The sequence below is a fragment of the Protomyces lactucae-debilis genome, assembly GCF_002105105.1.
Source record: "Protomyces lactucae-debilis strain 12-1054 chromosome Unknown BCR37scaffold_20, whole genome shotgun sequence".
Classification (NCBI taxonomy): Eukaryota; Fungi; Ascomycota; class Taphrinomycetes; order Taphrinales; family Protomycetaceae; genus Protomyces; species Protomyces lactucae-debilis.
Window position 1 is genome coordinate 234,270 of NW_024468012.1, and position 15,381 is coordinate 249,650.

Genomic DNA, 15,381 nt, shown 5'->3' on the forward strand with positions numbered 1-15,381 from the left:
TCGTAGCATGGCCTCTCTTCAGGCCTCCCTGGGCGATCTAGTCGCGTCTTTGTAGAGGTGGATTGAGTGGATGGAAATTTAGATGTACGTGTCAAATTTTATTACGCGACAAAGATCAGGCTGCTGCTTCAGGCTTCAGGCTTCAGGCTTCAGGCTTCAGGCTTCAGCGCGGTGCAGCGGCAGTCCACGAGGCCCAGGAGGCCGTGGCCTAGTGCAGCATGCTGTATAGACGCTGACAATGTACAAGAAGAGGCAGGCTCACTCAGTCTTCTTCGCACTATTCGTCTCCTTCTCAAACTCAAGTTGCTCGCGCTCAGCAACTTGCTCTATCAAATTAGCTTCCGTAGACATCGAGAAGTGAGCAGCAAACATACCTGCATAGCCCTGTCCAATCTGTAAAACCAACACACCAAATAAGACGAGCCCGAGGATGACATTCGATGCTGCAATCACTCGAATGGAATCTTCCCGTGTGAGGTCCTCATAGGCTTGTAGAGCGAGTGCTTCGATGCCCTTGACCAAGTTGCTGACATACAACATAACAGCAATCATGGTCAATACGAGCGATCCACCATCAAAGAGCGTGTTGCTCTGATTTCCCTTGTGCATCTTGACGACATGCGCTAGAATGCCTACACCAATGATGGTATGCAGTGTGTGCTTGACTACATGAGGGACTTGGTAGAGGCTGCGATAATGGTGTTCAGCGGCATCAAAAGCAGCGGGTGTTGGGCCTGATTCCCAAAGTGTCTTGTGGTCGACGGTCCAGTTCATGAGCAAACAACCAAGACAGAACATGGTAGTGGAGAGAATCACAGCTTGTCCTATACGGGAAAAGACCATCGTGTAGCTAGAGAAGGGTAGAGGTCGTGGTGTGTCGAGATGAAGAATGGAACTTTCAAATTTACGGTGACTACAAATGACACTACAGCAGACACTACAGCAGAGCCTTGACCTGGCCAGCGTGAACATCTCGAAGTGGCCTGATGTGCTCCTTCCAACCAGGCACCACACGATGCTGGTTGACAGGATTACGCTCATTGACATGCTTCCACAAACTCTCATACACATTGCCATCCGCTCTTCCCAAAACACTATTGAGCTCCCAGTCGGTGAAACCAAACGCATCCGTCAACCCAATCAATCCACCATCCACAGTCAGCTTTTGCATCGTGACTTGTGCATGCTGCCGTAAAGCGCGTAGATCCGCACCACCTGTTGTGATGTCGAATTCTGCCAAATCACCAGCACTCGCTTTAAGTTGCTCAAGCATAAAGATCTCCACGAGTCCTTCCAGCCTCGCTCGCACAGAAGCGTCCGGGAGGGTAGAAATAGTCTGCAATGCAGTTGCTGCACAATAACAATCCGCGAATGCCATGGTGAGTCGTGCACACTCGAGGTTGAGTACAGCGAAGTCTTCACCCTGTTGCAACTTCTTCGCAAGGTTCGCAGCGAGTGCCGCACAACGAAGATCAAGTACCCGTCGCAAGGCAGTACGATCCGTCCAATCCCACTTACCTGTACTGCGTTGCTGAAGATTCATCAATGCCTCTTGCATGAATTGCGTGGATGGATCGAGTTGATTGCCTTGTCCCTTTGCAACTTGTGCAACACATTTGAGGAGACCACGCGCTGTTTGTTGGACAAGGACGTAGTTATCCCCTTCGTACGTTTGGCCGGGAACTTCCTTTGCGAAACGTTCACCAATACCTGCATAACTGCTGAAACCATGACCACCCATACTCTTGCGCGCTTCTTCCAATCCTTGCACAACAGACCACGAGAGTGCGGCTTTCAATCCAGAGGTAACGAGATGGACTTCAGCGAGTCTGGAGGCATCATGCGGTGGTGCAACGAGTTTTGCAAGCATCTCTTTGTACATCTTACCCACACCATGACCTGTCAAGATGTAGACGTATGATTTTGCAAGCAATGGAACGAGTCGCTCTCGCACACTTCCATACTCAATCACCTGTCGTTCAATCATCGGAGCAGGTTTAGGGGGAGCAACGCCATCTTCGAGTTTATCCGTCACAATGGGTGCAGCGGGTGCGAATTGGCGACGGACAGTGGTATACCGAATCGCAATGGTGACGCCTTTTGCGAGCTCTGTACCGAGAACAAAGGGCATCCCTGCACGTAATGCAACCATGGAGCCGTACCCGATTTTAGCATGTCCTGCAGGTCGATAATGGCCAGCTGCATCAATCTGCGCATACCGAGACAGCATATTACTTGCAGGAATACGAACGTCACCTGAGAAGCGCAGGAAACCATTATCAACCATGGCGAAACCACCGTAATGTTTAGGACCGATATCACCGACTGTGATGCCAGGCAAGGGTTCATGCGTCTTCAAGTCTCGTACGGGAACAATGAATAGGTGTGGTCCGAGGTTTTTATTGTTCATGAAGAGTTGTGCTTGGAGGACGGTATGGTTCGCCATGGTGCCCAGGCCTCCGATCCACCATTTCGTTGCAGTGAGGGAGGGTGAGGAGAGGGCGAATGTCTTTGTTGCATGGTCATACTTTGCGCGTGTTTCTAGACCTTGAACATTGGAGCCATGGCCGAGTTCTGTTTGTGCATAGCAGCCAACGACTTCTAGATTCATACACCGTGGTAGCCATTGAGCAATCTGTTCATCACTGCCCTGAGACTTGACAACAGGCACGAACGCAGTATAATGTAAACCAAAGGGCACATGATCATCCAATAACCCCATCGCACCCAATAATGTCTCATAATCCCATCCATGCTGCTTACACAGCTGTGTCAAGCGGAGTTGCATAGCGTACGCGCGTTGAAGGAGTTCAACGCGGTTCATGTACCGTCGATCATCTTTATTGAAGATGGCTTCTTTTGAAACAATGCTGACGAGGTGGTCTGTTTGAGCGCGTGTTCGGCCGGTTGCTGGGTAGAGTGCTGCGGTGAGGGATGTTGGGTCAAAGGTGAGTTGGGACCTGGCCTTGGCGAGGTCTTTGGTGCCTTGTGCTGTCATATTGTGTGGAGTGATTGATGAGAAACAGGCTGGCGGTGATTATGTACTTATACTTTGTCAATGACAGCAGATGCAGCACAAGATTGACTCTGATTGAGCGTTGAGTTGAGTTGAGTAGTTCGAGTTCAGGGCGGCTCCATCTCCGAAATATGGGGTAAACGGGCTACTGATGCACGGCTATTTGTGTTACTGTGGATGGAGATGACTCGTGGATGCAGTAAAGACATCTCAGCATCTTCTCTCTCATGGCCTCCAGCTTAAACTATTTCTATCACTCTTGATACACATAAAATAGAGGAAGAGATCGGAACGGCTTGACTCCGGCCTCCGAAGCAAAAGAAGCAGTCCCAGATAGTAGGAAAAAGAGTCATGGTTATGCTACTGAGAGAAACTCTAGAATGCATTTGGGAAGTTGCGGATGTTCTCCTCCAATGGTCCATGGGGTGAGAGGTACTGACAAAAGGCGCCGTCGGGCCTGATGTTTCCCTTCTGCCTGCGCTCGACGTACTCCTCGCGAGTCAAGTCACTGAATCCCCAACGCTTGCTAATGACAATCTTTTGCTGTCCCGGGAACTTGTAGGAAGACCTGCGTAGTGCTTCAATGACAACAGCCTTGTTGTTATCACGCGAACGCACACTGAAAATCACTTGACCGATATTGACACGGGCAACAAGACCAGCTGGTTTTCCCCAAGCACCACGCATACCTGTCTGCAATCGATCTGCACCGGCGCACGACAACATCTTGTTGATACGCACGCAGTGGAAAGGATGAGCTCGCACACGCATGTGGAAGGAATCCTTGCCCGTTGTCTTACTGATGTACTTGTTGCACGTAATACGACCAGCCTCCAGTGCTTCACTCGAGAGTTGTTCCTTTTCATTGGAAACGAGGTGGATGCAGAGTGGGAACTCATCGACACCGGCCTTCTTACGACCCAGATCGTAGATGCGGATCTTGGGGTCTGGGACGGATCGGTTGAAGCGAGATTTAGGGTATGGCTTGTTCTTGCAGTACCTGTAGCATTTTGCAGGTCGACGTGCCATCTTTGCTGGTTGGTGGTTGATGGATGGAGAGTGGATGCTGCTGCCTGTGCTGCTGAGTGATTGCGCGTCGAGAATGACAAATCAAGTTGGGGTTAGGGGAAGGTGTTGATGAGGTGTGACTGCTATTCTTTATAGATGAATATAGTAGTATATAGCATAGTAGTATATAGTAGAGAGAGACAGAGAGCAAGTACAATGATTACTACGTCTATAATAACTCAACGAATGCAGGCATATCAGTCATAACAAGCATCCATCTCTAAGCAAGCATCGCCAGTGCAAGGGCAGCAACACCAGCAAACGTCACAGACACTTTACCTGCACCTGAACCAGAAGGGACACGACCACCGTTTGAACCAGAGCCAGTGCCAGCTGTGCCGTTTGTTCCAGCCACCGTACCGTTTGTACCAACCACAGCACCAGTACCTGCACCTGTACCTGCAGCAGTTGTCGTCGTAGCGCGTGTAGTCATAGTGGCAGCAGTAGCAGCAGTAGTCGTAGCAGCAGAAGCAGATCCAGCACCTTGAGCAATCTCAAACTGACCAGACTGAGCAAGGATGCCCTGCGTGTTTTGTGGTGTAGGGAGAGCGACAAAGTTGACTTGGTAGTTACGACCAGGAGCGACACCAGCGAGTGAAATGACAAGCTGACCGGCACTGGCAGCAACATTGGTGGCTACCTGTGTGCTGGACTGTCCACCGTTGGCAGAGAGTGCGACATTGAAGGTGTTTGGGTCAGTGGAGACTGTGTTCCAGGTGACGGTGATGGAACCGTTGTTGTACTGCACTGGATTGTTTTGGACTTGTGCTGGGTTGGTGATTTGGAGTGCTGATGCAGCTGCGATGAGGGTAGCGAGCGTGAAGAAGTGCATTGTGTAGTGAAGCAGCGAAGGAAGGAGTGGGTGAGGGAAGGAAAAGAGTGGGATCCCTGCTCGCTTTATATACCGGCAGCTTGTGGCAGTCTGTGGCTGGAATGTGCTATTTTGGGAGCAGACTGGTAGACTAAGTTAAGAGTAGAAGAGTAGAGCAGAGTAGTATAGAAGGTAGTAGAGAGAGTAGACAGTGGTAGATAGCAGTCTACTGCCTTGTGTCACCGTCATACAATACTGCTATAGCCATACTACAGCAACTATACTTAGACGGCAGCATGTGCTCGGCATGAAATGACGTAGTAGAGTAAAGGATAGTAGAGTAGAGTATAGTATAGCATAGTAGAGTAGAGTATAGTAGAGTAGACTGTAGACTGTAGTAGAGCATAGCATAGTAGAGTAGTATATAGTAGAGCAGAGTATAGTAGACAGCAGAGATCACGCCCGTCTGCCCTTCCTGCTCCCAGCATGCACACGCAGCGATGCGCTCACCGCACCTTTCATCGCCTTACCCATCAATCCTCCCTTCTTCACCACACTGCTAGCACTACCACGTCCACTCACTACACGCGGCACCTTCTCCAGCGTCTTGATCTGCTTCCCACTCTTCCGTGCATCCAAGTCCATATACTTCTCCCGTAACCGCGCACGACTCGCAGCCTCCTTCACGGATCGCTCACGCAAGAGTATCTGATACGCAGCACGCCAATCGAGCTGCGGATCACCCAATTCATACTCCTCACCACTCCTTGGGAACACCCGCAGTACATGCGCTTGCCACGCAGCCTGTGCTTCAGCGGTCTGTGCAAGCCACGGTGATCGTTCTTCAAGCTTCAGTAGGTGATCTGGCAAGACGTGTTTGAGGAGCTGAGCAATCACAGCAACAGGCAGCAACCCTTCATCACCGAGAGAGTCTAGACGTCTGATGTGTTTGCTGCAGCTGTTTAGACAGAGCTGTTTGAGCGATGCTAGTGGCATCTCATGCTCTTTCTCTCCTTCTCTCTTGTAGCTTGTGTAGGGAGTACTAGGAACTGTTGGTCATTGAGCACTCACCCATGCGCGATTTATTTGTGAAGCGCGCGCACAAACCTCAACGACCCGAGGCGGAGCCACTAAACCGCTCAACTCGTCGTTGTATAACCAGCTCTCTCCCTCTTCATCCTGCTCTACCAATCTCTCCTTCTCTATAGCTCTGCAATGATGTCCCATGCTGCCATGGTCGATGAAATGCCCATGCAAATGAACATGACAGGCGGTATGGTCCTCACCTCAAAATGGCAAGGCATCCCCATTGTCTTTGCCGGTTGGCTACCTACACCCGCCGGTATCACCGTCTCTGGTAGTGGTGCCCATATCGGATCCTGCATCGCCATCATCACAGTAGGGATCGTCTACCGACTCCTTGCCGCATGGCGCGCACGCTGTGAACGCACCTGGCGACGTGCTGCGCTGCGTGAGTTTCAGGAAAGATTACCGTTAGAGAAACAAGGTGTTGCTGCTTCTGTGCTCAAGGAAATGCCACATCCGAGATTCAAATTGCAAGGTACCGATACTTGTTGAACGACTACAATTTGCTAATGCGCTAGTGGATGTCCCAAGGATGCTGTTTGCCTTTGTCTCCGCCGTCTTTCAGTACTTTATGATGCTGATTGTCATGAGCATGGTCACGAGCTACTTCTTCTCTGTATGCCTAGGATTGGCTCTTGGCGAGTTGCTATTTGGTCGTACCATCTTGCATTATGTATAAAGCACAGCATCCTTCATATCATGCATTCATCACGGGATCCTCAACGCGCCACATCTCCAACAAATACCTCGGTCGCATCGTTTCAAGAAACAAGCGTCGCCACTCCCTCACAAACTCAGCAGCCCCAGCATCGCCTGATTCATAAAGCACACCCTGCACCACGAGTGTTCCGTGATCGATAAACTCCGCCGTCTTGATCACCAGCGGACAAGCTTTTGCTTCTTCCAGCTGCATGACCGTCACCTCCTCTGCAGCAACATCAAAATACCGCGCCACAATCTCTCGTAAAGCCTGTCGTCGCACTTCAGGAATCAATGCAAAGCCACGTAGTAATGCAGCAGCTGCAGACTTCACCCTTGTAGCGTCTTGTACTTTTTGTATTCCACGACCGTGCAGTGGCGCATTGTACCGTTTCTCAAGCATCCGCCGCATTGCCAAAACATGCCCTTCATATCTTACCGTACATGCTGTGCAAAACGGCAAAATGTCATGGTTACTGTGGCTTTTATAACGTAATGGCAACGCATTGCGGTATTGTGCAGGAACGATATGGAGCAAGATGAGACCTGCAGTAGAACCACAAACAACACAACGATCTTGTTGCGTTGCCAGGTACCACTCATCACCCTCTCTCGCGCGACCTGGTCCTTTTGGCTCAAAAGTGAGGGTAGCAGAGCGTGATGCGTCTAGCGGAGCTGAAGTTGTCTCTATAGCAAGGTTTCTGTCAATATACCACTGTAGCTTCTTGTCTGAGCACCGAAAGAGCAGAGCACCGGAAGGCGCATAGATACAATGGTTACTATACAGCTTGCCTGCGCGTGTCTGTAGCTTGACAGAACCATCTACCATCACTGCAAGTACGAGCAGTTGTGTCGTTCAAATATCAATTCTACGCTCAATGCTATGCAAAATAATAGTCACGTCGCTAAGATCGCTCATCCCTGCCGCATGGTTCGTCTCAATTTATGCTCCTTGGCCACTTCAGCACGCTTCACCTTCTTCTTCAGCCCAGCCTTCATCTTCTTCTGTGCACCGCGCTCAGGATTCGCAACAGCCTCAATCGTGCGCTTCTCCTTGCGTTCTTGACGAATCGCAACTTGTGCCTGTCGAACGGCATTGTAGGCTTGTGAAAACAGGGTCGTGCCAAGCTTCGCTTTCAGTAATGCGAGTACTTCCTGAGACAGATCCTTGAGTGTTCCTTGAGTAGGATTATGCACATCTGCCTCTGCGTATTTGTACAGTGGTTTCGCCAACAATGTAGCATGTTCTTGCACAGACTCTGCTGAAAGGATCTGTATGGCAACGGCGAGGAACTTGAGCAGCAGTGTTCGCACCAATGTTGTTGTTTCCCGCTTCACATCCCTGTCAGTTTGCAATTGTGTCGCTACACGTTTTAGCAGCCAAGCAGTACATGTCTCACCACTCACAGGCAAGTCATCCTCTTCTGCATCTTCTCGTACCGGCAATAATGTGTTCTTCTCATTGAAAAAGCGGAGCAAAAAGACGAGGTTCTTGGTGATTTGCGTACCGAGTTCATCCGACAGCAAGGGTGAACGCAGCTGAATCAAGAGTTGTCGAGCAATGCGCACAAGCACCACATCAGCCAAGATCAAATCCTTGCCAGCGTGCAAGGTTGGCTTATTGGATGCTTGCGCATTGCTGAAGAGCAAGCCGACCAATTTTGAGGAGGATAGACGGATCCAGGCGTGTTTATAGAGCATGAGCTGGATGATTGCCTGCCAGAGCTTGTCATGCTTCGCTGCAATATAGGTTGTTGCGGCACCTGCCAATAACTTGCCGAATGTTTGGAGACCGTAAAAGAGAACTTGCCAGTGTTGCGCATCTTCCTCATCATCTGCCTCTTCCTCCTTGACAGCTTCGGCAGCAGCAACAACTTCAGTGGTGAACTTTTCCACAAAAAACTTGAGTGTGTCTTGAGTCGGCCGCACTTCAAACAGCAGACCAAACGCTTGGAACGCAGCGCGCTGCAGGAGCACACCATCGTTGTATGCCCAAGATTTGAGTGCTTGCACAATCGTCTTGAAGCACGATTCATCTGCTCGCAGCAAAATCTTCTTGATGAGTGCACCGGCCATCTCACGACACGTCGCTTCATCATCATTGATCAGCACCATTGTCAATGCCAGGAACAACATGGGCAGATATTCCTGTAATACTGAATCGCCAAAATTTTGCACAATAAGCAGCAGGCACTCCATGACGGACTTGCGACCAGAGGCATGCACATACTCGACATTCTTCACCAAAAAGGTGAGTTGCGTCTTCAGTCGACCTTTGCCTTGTGGGTAATCCAGTAAGAACTGGTAGTATGCACTGCGCGCCATGTCTCGTGGACCTTGCGATTGATTCGTAATCATCATTGTGCCCACTGCGTCCATCAAATCGTAAAGTTCAGGCACCATGATTTTACGCGCCATGATGCTACGCAGCATTGAAAATGTCACGCCTTGCCGGTCAGGTTCTTCCAAGTCTGCGCGAATGCGAATCAACAAGTATGCCAAAACCGAATCCTTGATGGGCACCTCTCTTCTCTCCCTGAGTATAGCAGCAATGTACTTGAGCGATGCCTGGCAAATCTCAGATTGCGTAGAGGGCGAACCACGAATGAAACCAACGGCACGTTCAATGAAGACTGGCGCCCCTGCGTCCAACTCTTTGAGATCAACCTTGACAATTTGTGTCAACAATTTCAGGGCAGCCATATGCACATCCTCAAAGCCAGACATCATTGAATCCCCAATGAGCGGCACAAACGCTGCCAGGTTCTCTGGTGTTTGCAAGTCCGGGAATCGACCCAATATGGAGCGTAGCGTCTCGAGGGCAAACTTGAGGAGTTTGTGTGCATTTGCAGCAAAGTGGTTTTTACTAAACTGCTTGCGCGCCTTGAGGTCCACCACAAAATTCTTTTCTGCATCTTTGCGAGCCTGTTCAGTGACGGTGAGCTCCTTGATTTCTCGAGGTTGAGTCTGCGTCAGTGTTTGTGCGTAAATATTGTAGCACAGAAGTAACGCATCGCGGCCGTGGCAAGCTTCGTTCTTCAACAAGCCAAGCGTCAGTCGCCGAAGCACCTCATCCACTTTGCGAATCACTTTGAGGGATCCAGTTTCTGCCAAAAGCGTCCGCAATGGGAATATGACTTCACCCATGCTGCTCAACTTGATGCCACTGGCTACAAGCTCAAAGGAATCATAACTCTTATTGGTCTTGAGCTCCTTCATCTTTGAAATGTAGTCATCTGCTTCCTTCTCTTTGCCAGTCTCTCCAAAGATATCGTCAATGAGCATGTCAACAATCTTGCTGACACAGTAATCCAGTGAGCCATGTGCTGCTTCAAGCTTGACAAGCATGGTATGCACAGCAAAACCAAGCACATGCAGTTGATAACCACGTTGCAAAGCACCTTTGAGCTCAGCCAGAATGTAAGAAAAGTACTTTGGCCCAAGCAGCGAGGCAATCTCACCCAGCGTCTTTCGCGTCATGTCGCGCGACTCTTGTGACCTACTGCGCAAGATATGACAGACATCCGTCAAGACGCCCGGTAGTTTGGCCAGCAATCTTTCCTCGGGCAATGTGGCAATCAACTTGACGGCAGTCACCGCTGCTGGAATACGGTAATGCACCGTCTCGTCGTCCTTGCTGTGCAGGTACTTGATGAGATGGGGCAGAAATCCGTTCATAACAGTTTCTTGTACCTTTTCCGGTGACGGCTGAGAAGCATGCAGTGTTTTCACGATTGGACGCTCTCCTGTTGCAACTTTCTGTCCATTTGGCGCAGCGTCATTCATCTCTTCATCTTCGCTATCTTGCAAGTGATCGACCAGCTCTGTAGATACCTGTACTTTGCCAACCAGCGCATCCACAACAGCAGCAACTAGCCGTACAACTATCGCTTGAGTCTTCTCGTCAGGACGAAGAAGTCCGATATAACGCTTGAGGAGGGCCGAGTATTGATTAAACTTGAGTGATCGACTGAGCACACCAACCGCCTTGATCGTTTCGGCAACAAGATTGTGACTTTCTTCCTTTGGCATGAAGCAGTAGTGTTCAATCAGCGGCAAAATCAGCTGTGCGATATTGTTGCTCTGGATTTCATGAGTTGTGGATATATTCGCAAGACGACGCAGCGCACGCATGCGACGATGCTGCTGAATGTGGAGGATGTTGGCAAAGAAGGAAGCTTCTTCGTCGTTGCCGACAAGGAGAGGTTCTAGATCAGCAACCGTGGGCCAGAAACTACATTCCTTGACAAGCGTGCCCAACAGGCCGACCCATTCTTGTCGAATGAGTTCCGTCTTGTGTCGCATACCTTTTTTCATTGCTGGGTAAAGATCCGTCTCGAGCAGGGGTAGCAAGGACGACTTGTCATCCGCTTCACGAACACGCTCTAATAGTCGACGAACGGTGTATGCAGCGTTAGTACGAATGGCCAATTCTTCTTCGTCGCCGATAAAGAAGATCATATTGTAGAGCAAGGGACGCCAAGCGCGAACAGAGATTTGCATGTATTGCTCCTCGTTGAGCCTTGCAAAGGCCGCCAGTCGTCGATCAAAGTCTGGTGTGTCGAGCCGACGTTTGGAGAATGCATTCAGTTCCTCTAAGATGGAGGCCATCAACACCAAAGATTGATCCTTTTGTGCAAAGAGCTGGACAATCTGGACGAGCGATGCTCGTGCACTTCGTGAGGATAGAGCTGCAAACAGAGACCCAATAGCATTGAACTTGCTCCACAGCGAGGGCGAGTCGTTGACAAAGTCGTCGCTCAACGGAAGAAAATTGGCCACAATAGACAAAATGTCTTCCTTGACTGATTCTTGCACCACCTTGTTTGGCTTTTGCAGCAAAGGCATCAAAAGATCCAAAAGCTTTTGCACGCTTGCGCCATCTTGAACATGAGCTGAGATTCCAGACAAAACCTGGATTTCCAGATTGAGAAAGTCGGCATTGATGGTGTTATTTGTGCTGGCGAATTGCTGATTCTGAAGCAGTATCGTCATGCAATCCAAGAACAGGGGAACCTTGTCCTTGATCAACTGGTCTTTGATAGGCGCGGAAAGATCAGAACTTTGCTGGTCCAAAAGGTCCTGAACCAAATTAAGCACAAAGATAGCAACAGAGTCTTTGAGCGTTTTTTCTGTCAGTGTCTGATAAACACTCTGGAGAGCTTGCTGGTTGTACTGGACAAGGAATGGAGATGTCTTTGGCGATGAAGCCCAGTTGCCAAGAAGCTTTAGCACACCGGAAGGATTTTGAGAAGACTCATTCGGCAGCTTTTCCAAGCGAGGGTCCACAAAGTGCTGGAAGATGGCCTTCATGTAAGGTTGCCAAGTAAAGTCTCTGCAGTAAGTGAACATGAGGTTGAGAGTGTGGTAGACTGAATGACGAATAGATCGAGCAGCCTTAATTTTAATTTCTGCATCTGGAGTGTCCATCAAAGTCTCGATTGTCTGTGTCGCAGAGACGAAGCAATAGAGCAGCGCATCGAGTGACCCTTCGACGTATGGAAGAATTTTGCCGGCAAGCTGCTCAAGGGTGTCCTCCATCATTGTACAATAACCAAGCTGCTTGCGCAAAGGCACATCCTCGCCAGCGAGGATCACATAGTCTGGTCGGGTCTTGTCAACAAGAGCAACGCCTGTGAAGCTCTTCAGGAAGAGCTGAAGAAAGATGCCCAGATCCTGCGGTGGCATACTAGCAATGGCGCTGAGAACAATCGTACGCGAGTTGCCTAGGCCCTTCTTTTGCGAATTCGCATGACGACGTGTAATCATCTTGCCGTACAAGATGCGTGCAACGACTGGGATTACTTCAGGTCGGTGATCCGACTCAATCATCGTTTCGTCGGCGTCTGTTTGCAAGAACGTGACAATTTCATCCCTGGAACGCTGTTCGCTGAGCAGATTCTTCAAGTTGTCTTCGTACTTGCGAAGATGTGCGTCCCTGAAATGCATGAGAATGGTGAATGCTTGCATTTGGACTCGTGAATCGCCCGAAGACAGCAGGTCCATGATAATTGATCGAAATTTGCTTACTTGGGGAAAGGCCGCCGGGTTGTTGAATTTGGTGAAGAGTGCAAGGAATTCCACACGTTCTTTTCTCGAGAATCGCTCCGTCATAGCGTGGTCTTCGTCTTCATCCTCAAATCGGCCCAGCTGCTCTAAAAATACTGGAACAAGCTCACGTGCGTGACGCTCAGCAAGTTCGGGGACCTTGCCAAAAACACGAATAGCTTGTGATCGCTTGCTGACAGTAGCCGTTGCATCGTCCATTGTCATGTCGCGCTTGTAGTCCTTTGCATTGGCCGAATCCACTTGCAAAACTGCTTGTCGGGAGGAAACACAATTTTGCCGCAGGGCAGCAGTGTTGAAGCAGCGGAATGCATCAGTTGACGCCTCTGCGATCTTCTGATCGGCTTCATCAGTGATATCACAGGTTTCCGGGTCGCCAGTCGGGAAACGTGGTTCGTCAAACCAAGACTTGGCTGCAGCCCAGATTACATCTGGTTCATGCTGGGCGATAGAAGCCAGAGTATCGCTGCACATGTCCCAAAATGGTGTATAATTGGTGGTCAACAAGCCCATGCATAGCCCTTGAATGACGCGTCTCAAGACGCCACTCTTGACGAGGGGATAATTTTGCGTGAGCTTTCGTATCTGTAAGCCTAGAGCGCGTGTCGCATCAATGGTCAGGTCGGTCGATTCGATGATTTCACAGACAGACACTAAATCTCGATCAAGCTCATTGAAATCCAATGCCGAAAGAACTTGTAACGAGTACAAACGTCTTTCATGTCCCGGCAAAGCCAAATTTTGGATGAGCATCTCAATAGCTGGTTCACCGGAACTCAACTTGAGCTTCTGCCGAGCTGTAAGCATTGCGACGCCACGCAGCGAGGCAGCAGACCTCCAAACACTGTGGCAATGTTGCAGTGCCTTGACAGAGTCGACCGGCAGCATTGGCCCTTGAGCAAGCTGTGCAAGAATGCTGCCAATAAGGAGATTGTAGTGCGAACCAGGATGATTAGCCTCTAGTGTGCGGCTGAGTAGAGACAAGAGATGGCTCGTCATATCCTTTGCCGACGACAAGAGATTAGAGACGTCAACAAGCGCGCGAAGGGAGACTTTCGATTGCTGCGTGATTCGGGCTGCATCGAGTTGGTCAGCGATTGATTGCATGACTCCTGCATTGAAACGCAGCTTGCCATCTCGTAACGCAGACGACCCAACGGTAAGTGCATCTAGCTTGTTCAGCTGTATTAAGCTTTGCACAATTTCCGGCTGACAATTCGACCAATTGTCATTGACTGACTGCTGATACTTTGGCAAGACGAAGGCCTCAAAGACATCTAGCCTCTGCTTTGCCATGACAATGCTGAACGCAAGTAAATCCATGGTATTTCCTGAGATTTGCTGCACGATAGCGTTTGCGGGCGCAACGAGTAGCTCTAGCGGTGTATAAGTGAAGAGCACACTCGCCAATCGAGCTGCATTCCAAGACGAATCGCATACATCAAAGTATTTCTTGACCAATTGCAACAATGCTGGCCAATCCGTAATTCGCGTGCCTTTGCGGACTGCACAACAGACATAAAGCAGCCGGAAAGAAAAGTCGACCCTATGTGCGTACAACGCATCTTTTGAAGGACTTGAGAGACTTTGATAAAACTCCAAGATTGGGGCAAATGTATCTCGCATACTGTGGTGGAGCAAGCTGGTTGTGATGTTCAAACACACTGTTTCGGAACTGCTCCCTTCAAACATGCGCTCAGCAACCTCTGTAGTATAAGCAACAATGGATTGCAGCAGTAAAAGCCCACGAGCATGAATGGCATGCTCGACGCCCTTTATCGCCTCCGTGAACATGACGCAGACACCTTCTAGATAAGCAATTGATCCAGTGTGCTGCACATCATCGAGAATGTATGCAATCACATCGCTCTGATGTCCGCCTTTTGTGCGTCTGAGAAGAAAAGAGAGAGACTCGGCGGCGAATCGAGTGATGTAGGGCTTCTGTTGTTCGGTTTGACTGAGCAGCCCAGCGATTTGTGTGTAAACAGGAATGAGATTGGTCGACAAGACTCGATTCAAGTACTTGAAAAGATAGGCCATCGTGTTGAATGCCATTTCGATTACTTCCACCTCTTTGTGCTTGGCAAGCATCAGGAGAACATCCAATGTGCGAGCAACACATGGCTCAAAGTCGCTCCCAAGGTCGCGAATCAATTGGACCAGCAAACTAACGTTAGCATGGAATGCACATACTAATAGCGTCTTACTCAAGGAGGGCATCAAGTGCGAGCGCATCTTGCTTGGCGATGGCCTTTAGTAAGACATCGAGAATCTCCGCCTGATGATGCACAATCTGCGGTAGACTTTGTGCTTTTGATTCAACCTCTTTGAGAAATTCAACAAATGGAATCGTTAGATTAAGCTCCGTCCATTTCTCGAGACCAGCCGCGAAGTAAGACCCTGTCTCGGCCTCGTCCAGCGGTGTTCTGGTGATCCGATGTGCGACATCGATGCTTGTTTGCTCGATACGGACGGAGAATGGCTTCCAGACGTGTTTCCGCCTGGTCGCCTCTGTCGCATGATGTACGTCAGTCCTCATCGCACTATAATTGCAGCATCCACATGCGACTGAGCCCGGTTGCTTGGGTGTAGCACTTGTCGCTTGTAGGCATCGTCGCTCGTGAACTTTTTTGAG

General features: G+C 49.7%; 7 protein-coding genes across 7 annotated transcripts; 1 reads left to right on the forward strand and 6 right to left on the reverse strand.

Moving 5' to 3' along the window:
• Nucleotides 1–258: 258 nt before the first annotated feature.
• On the reverse strand, nucleotides 259–2,998 carry BCR37DRAFT_395004 (ER membrane protein SH3-domain-containing protein; the record flags this gene model as incomplete). Its single annotated transcript, XM_040871556.1, has 3 exons — nucleotides 259–326; nucleotides 375–895; nucleotides 939–2,998. 3 exons carry the CDS (start codon nucleotides 2,996–2,998, stop codon nucleotides 259–261), a joined length of 2,649 nt encoding a protein of 882 aa, XP_040723012.1.
• Nucleotides 2,999–3,144: 146 nt separating this feature from the next.
• BCR37DRAFT_153996 (ribosomal protein L10e/L16) lies at nucleotides 3,145–4,173 on the reverse strand. Its single transcript, XM_040866124.1, has one exon. It carries the CDS (start codon nucleotides 4,043–4,045, stop codon nucleotides 3,392–3,394), a length of 654 nt encoding a protein of 217 aa, XP_040723013.1. The 5' UTR covers nucleotides 4,046–4,173; the 3' UTR covers nucleotides 3,145–3,391.
• A 1-nt stretch (nucleotide 4,174) lies between these two features.
• Nucleotides 4,175–5,133, reverse strand: BCR37DRAFT_154032 (uncharacterized protein). The gene has a single exon (XM_040866127.1). It carries the CDS (start codon nucleotides 4,914–4,916, stop codon nucleotides 4,305–4,307), a length of 612 nt encoding a protein of 203 aa, XP_040723014.1. The 5' UTR covers nucleotides 4,917–5,133; the 3' UTR covers nucleotides 4,175–4,304.
• Nucleotides 5,134–5,351: 218 nt separating this feature from the next.
• On the reverse strand, nucleotides 5,352–5,891 carry BCR37DRAFT_395007 (uncharacterized protein; the record flags this gene model as incomplete). Its single annotated transcript, XM_040871557.1, has 1 exon — nucleotides 5,352–5,891. The coding sequence occupies one exon, from the start codon at nucleotides 5,889–5,891 to the stop codon at nucleotides 5,352–5,354; it is 540 nt and encodes a 179-aa protein (XP_040723015.1).
• Nucleotides 5,892–6,000: 109 nt separating this feature from the next.
• On the forward strand, nucleotides 6,001–6,846 carry BCR37DRAFT_154008 (uncharacterized protein). The gene has a single exon (XM_040866125.1). The coding sequence runs from the start codon at nucleotides 6,111–6,113 to the stop codon at nucleotides 6,471–6,473; it is 363 nt and encodes a 120-aa protein (XP_040723016.1). The 5' UTR covers nucleotides 6,001–6,110; the 3' UTR covers nucleotides 6,474–6,846.
• Nucleotides 6,576–7,761, reverse strand: BCR37DRAFT_155184 (uncharacterized protein). Its single transcript, XM_040866129.1, has one exon. It carries the CDS (start codon nucleotides 7,507–7,509, stop codon nucleotides 6,679–6,681), a length of 831 nt encoding a protein of 276 aa, XP_040723017.1. The 5' UTR covers nucleotides 7,510–7,761; the 3' UTR covers nucleotides 6,576–6,678.
• Nucleotides 7,596–15,285, reverse strand: BCR37DRAFT_395010 (armadillo-type protein; the record flags this gene model as incomplete). The annotated part of the gene is made up of 2 exons (XM_040871558.1): nucleotides 7,596–14,913; nucleotides 14,954–15,285. 2 exons carry the CDS (start codon nucleotides 15,283–15,285, stop codon nucleotides 7,596–7,598), a joined length of 7,650 nt encoding a protein of 2,549 aa, XP_040723018.1.
• Nucleotides 15,286–15,381: the final 96 nt, after the last annotated feature.

What these genes read in the sequence shown, in the direction of transcription:
- BCR37DRAFT_153996 (XM_040866124.1), bottom strand. Translation starts at nt 4,045, where the DNA reads ATGGCACGTCGACCTGCAAAATGCTACAGGTACTGCAAGAACAAGCCA.
- BCR37DRAFT_154032 (XM_040866127.1), bottom strand. Translation starts at nt 4,916, where the DNA reads ATGCACTTCTTCACGCTCGCTACCCTCATCGCAGCTGCATCAGCACTC.
- BCR37DRAFT_154008 (XM_040866125.1), top strand. Translation starts at nt 6,111, where the DNA reads ATGATGTCCCATGCTGCCATGGTCGATGAAATGCCCATGCAAATGAAC.
- BCR37DRAFT_155184 (XM_040866129.1), bottom strand. Translation starts at nt 7,509, where the DNA reads ATGGTAGATGGTTCTGTCAAGCTACAGACACGCGCAGGCAAGCTGTAT.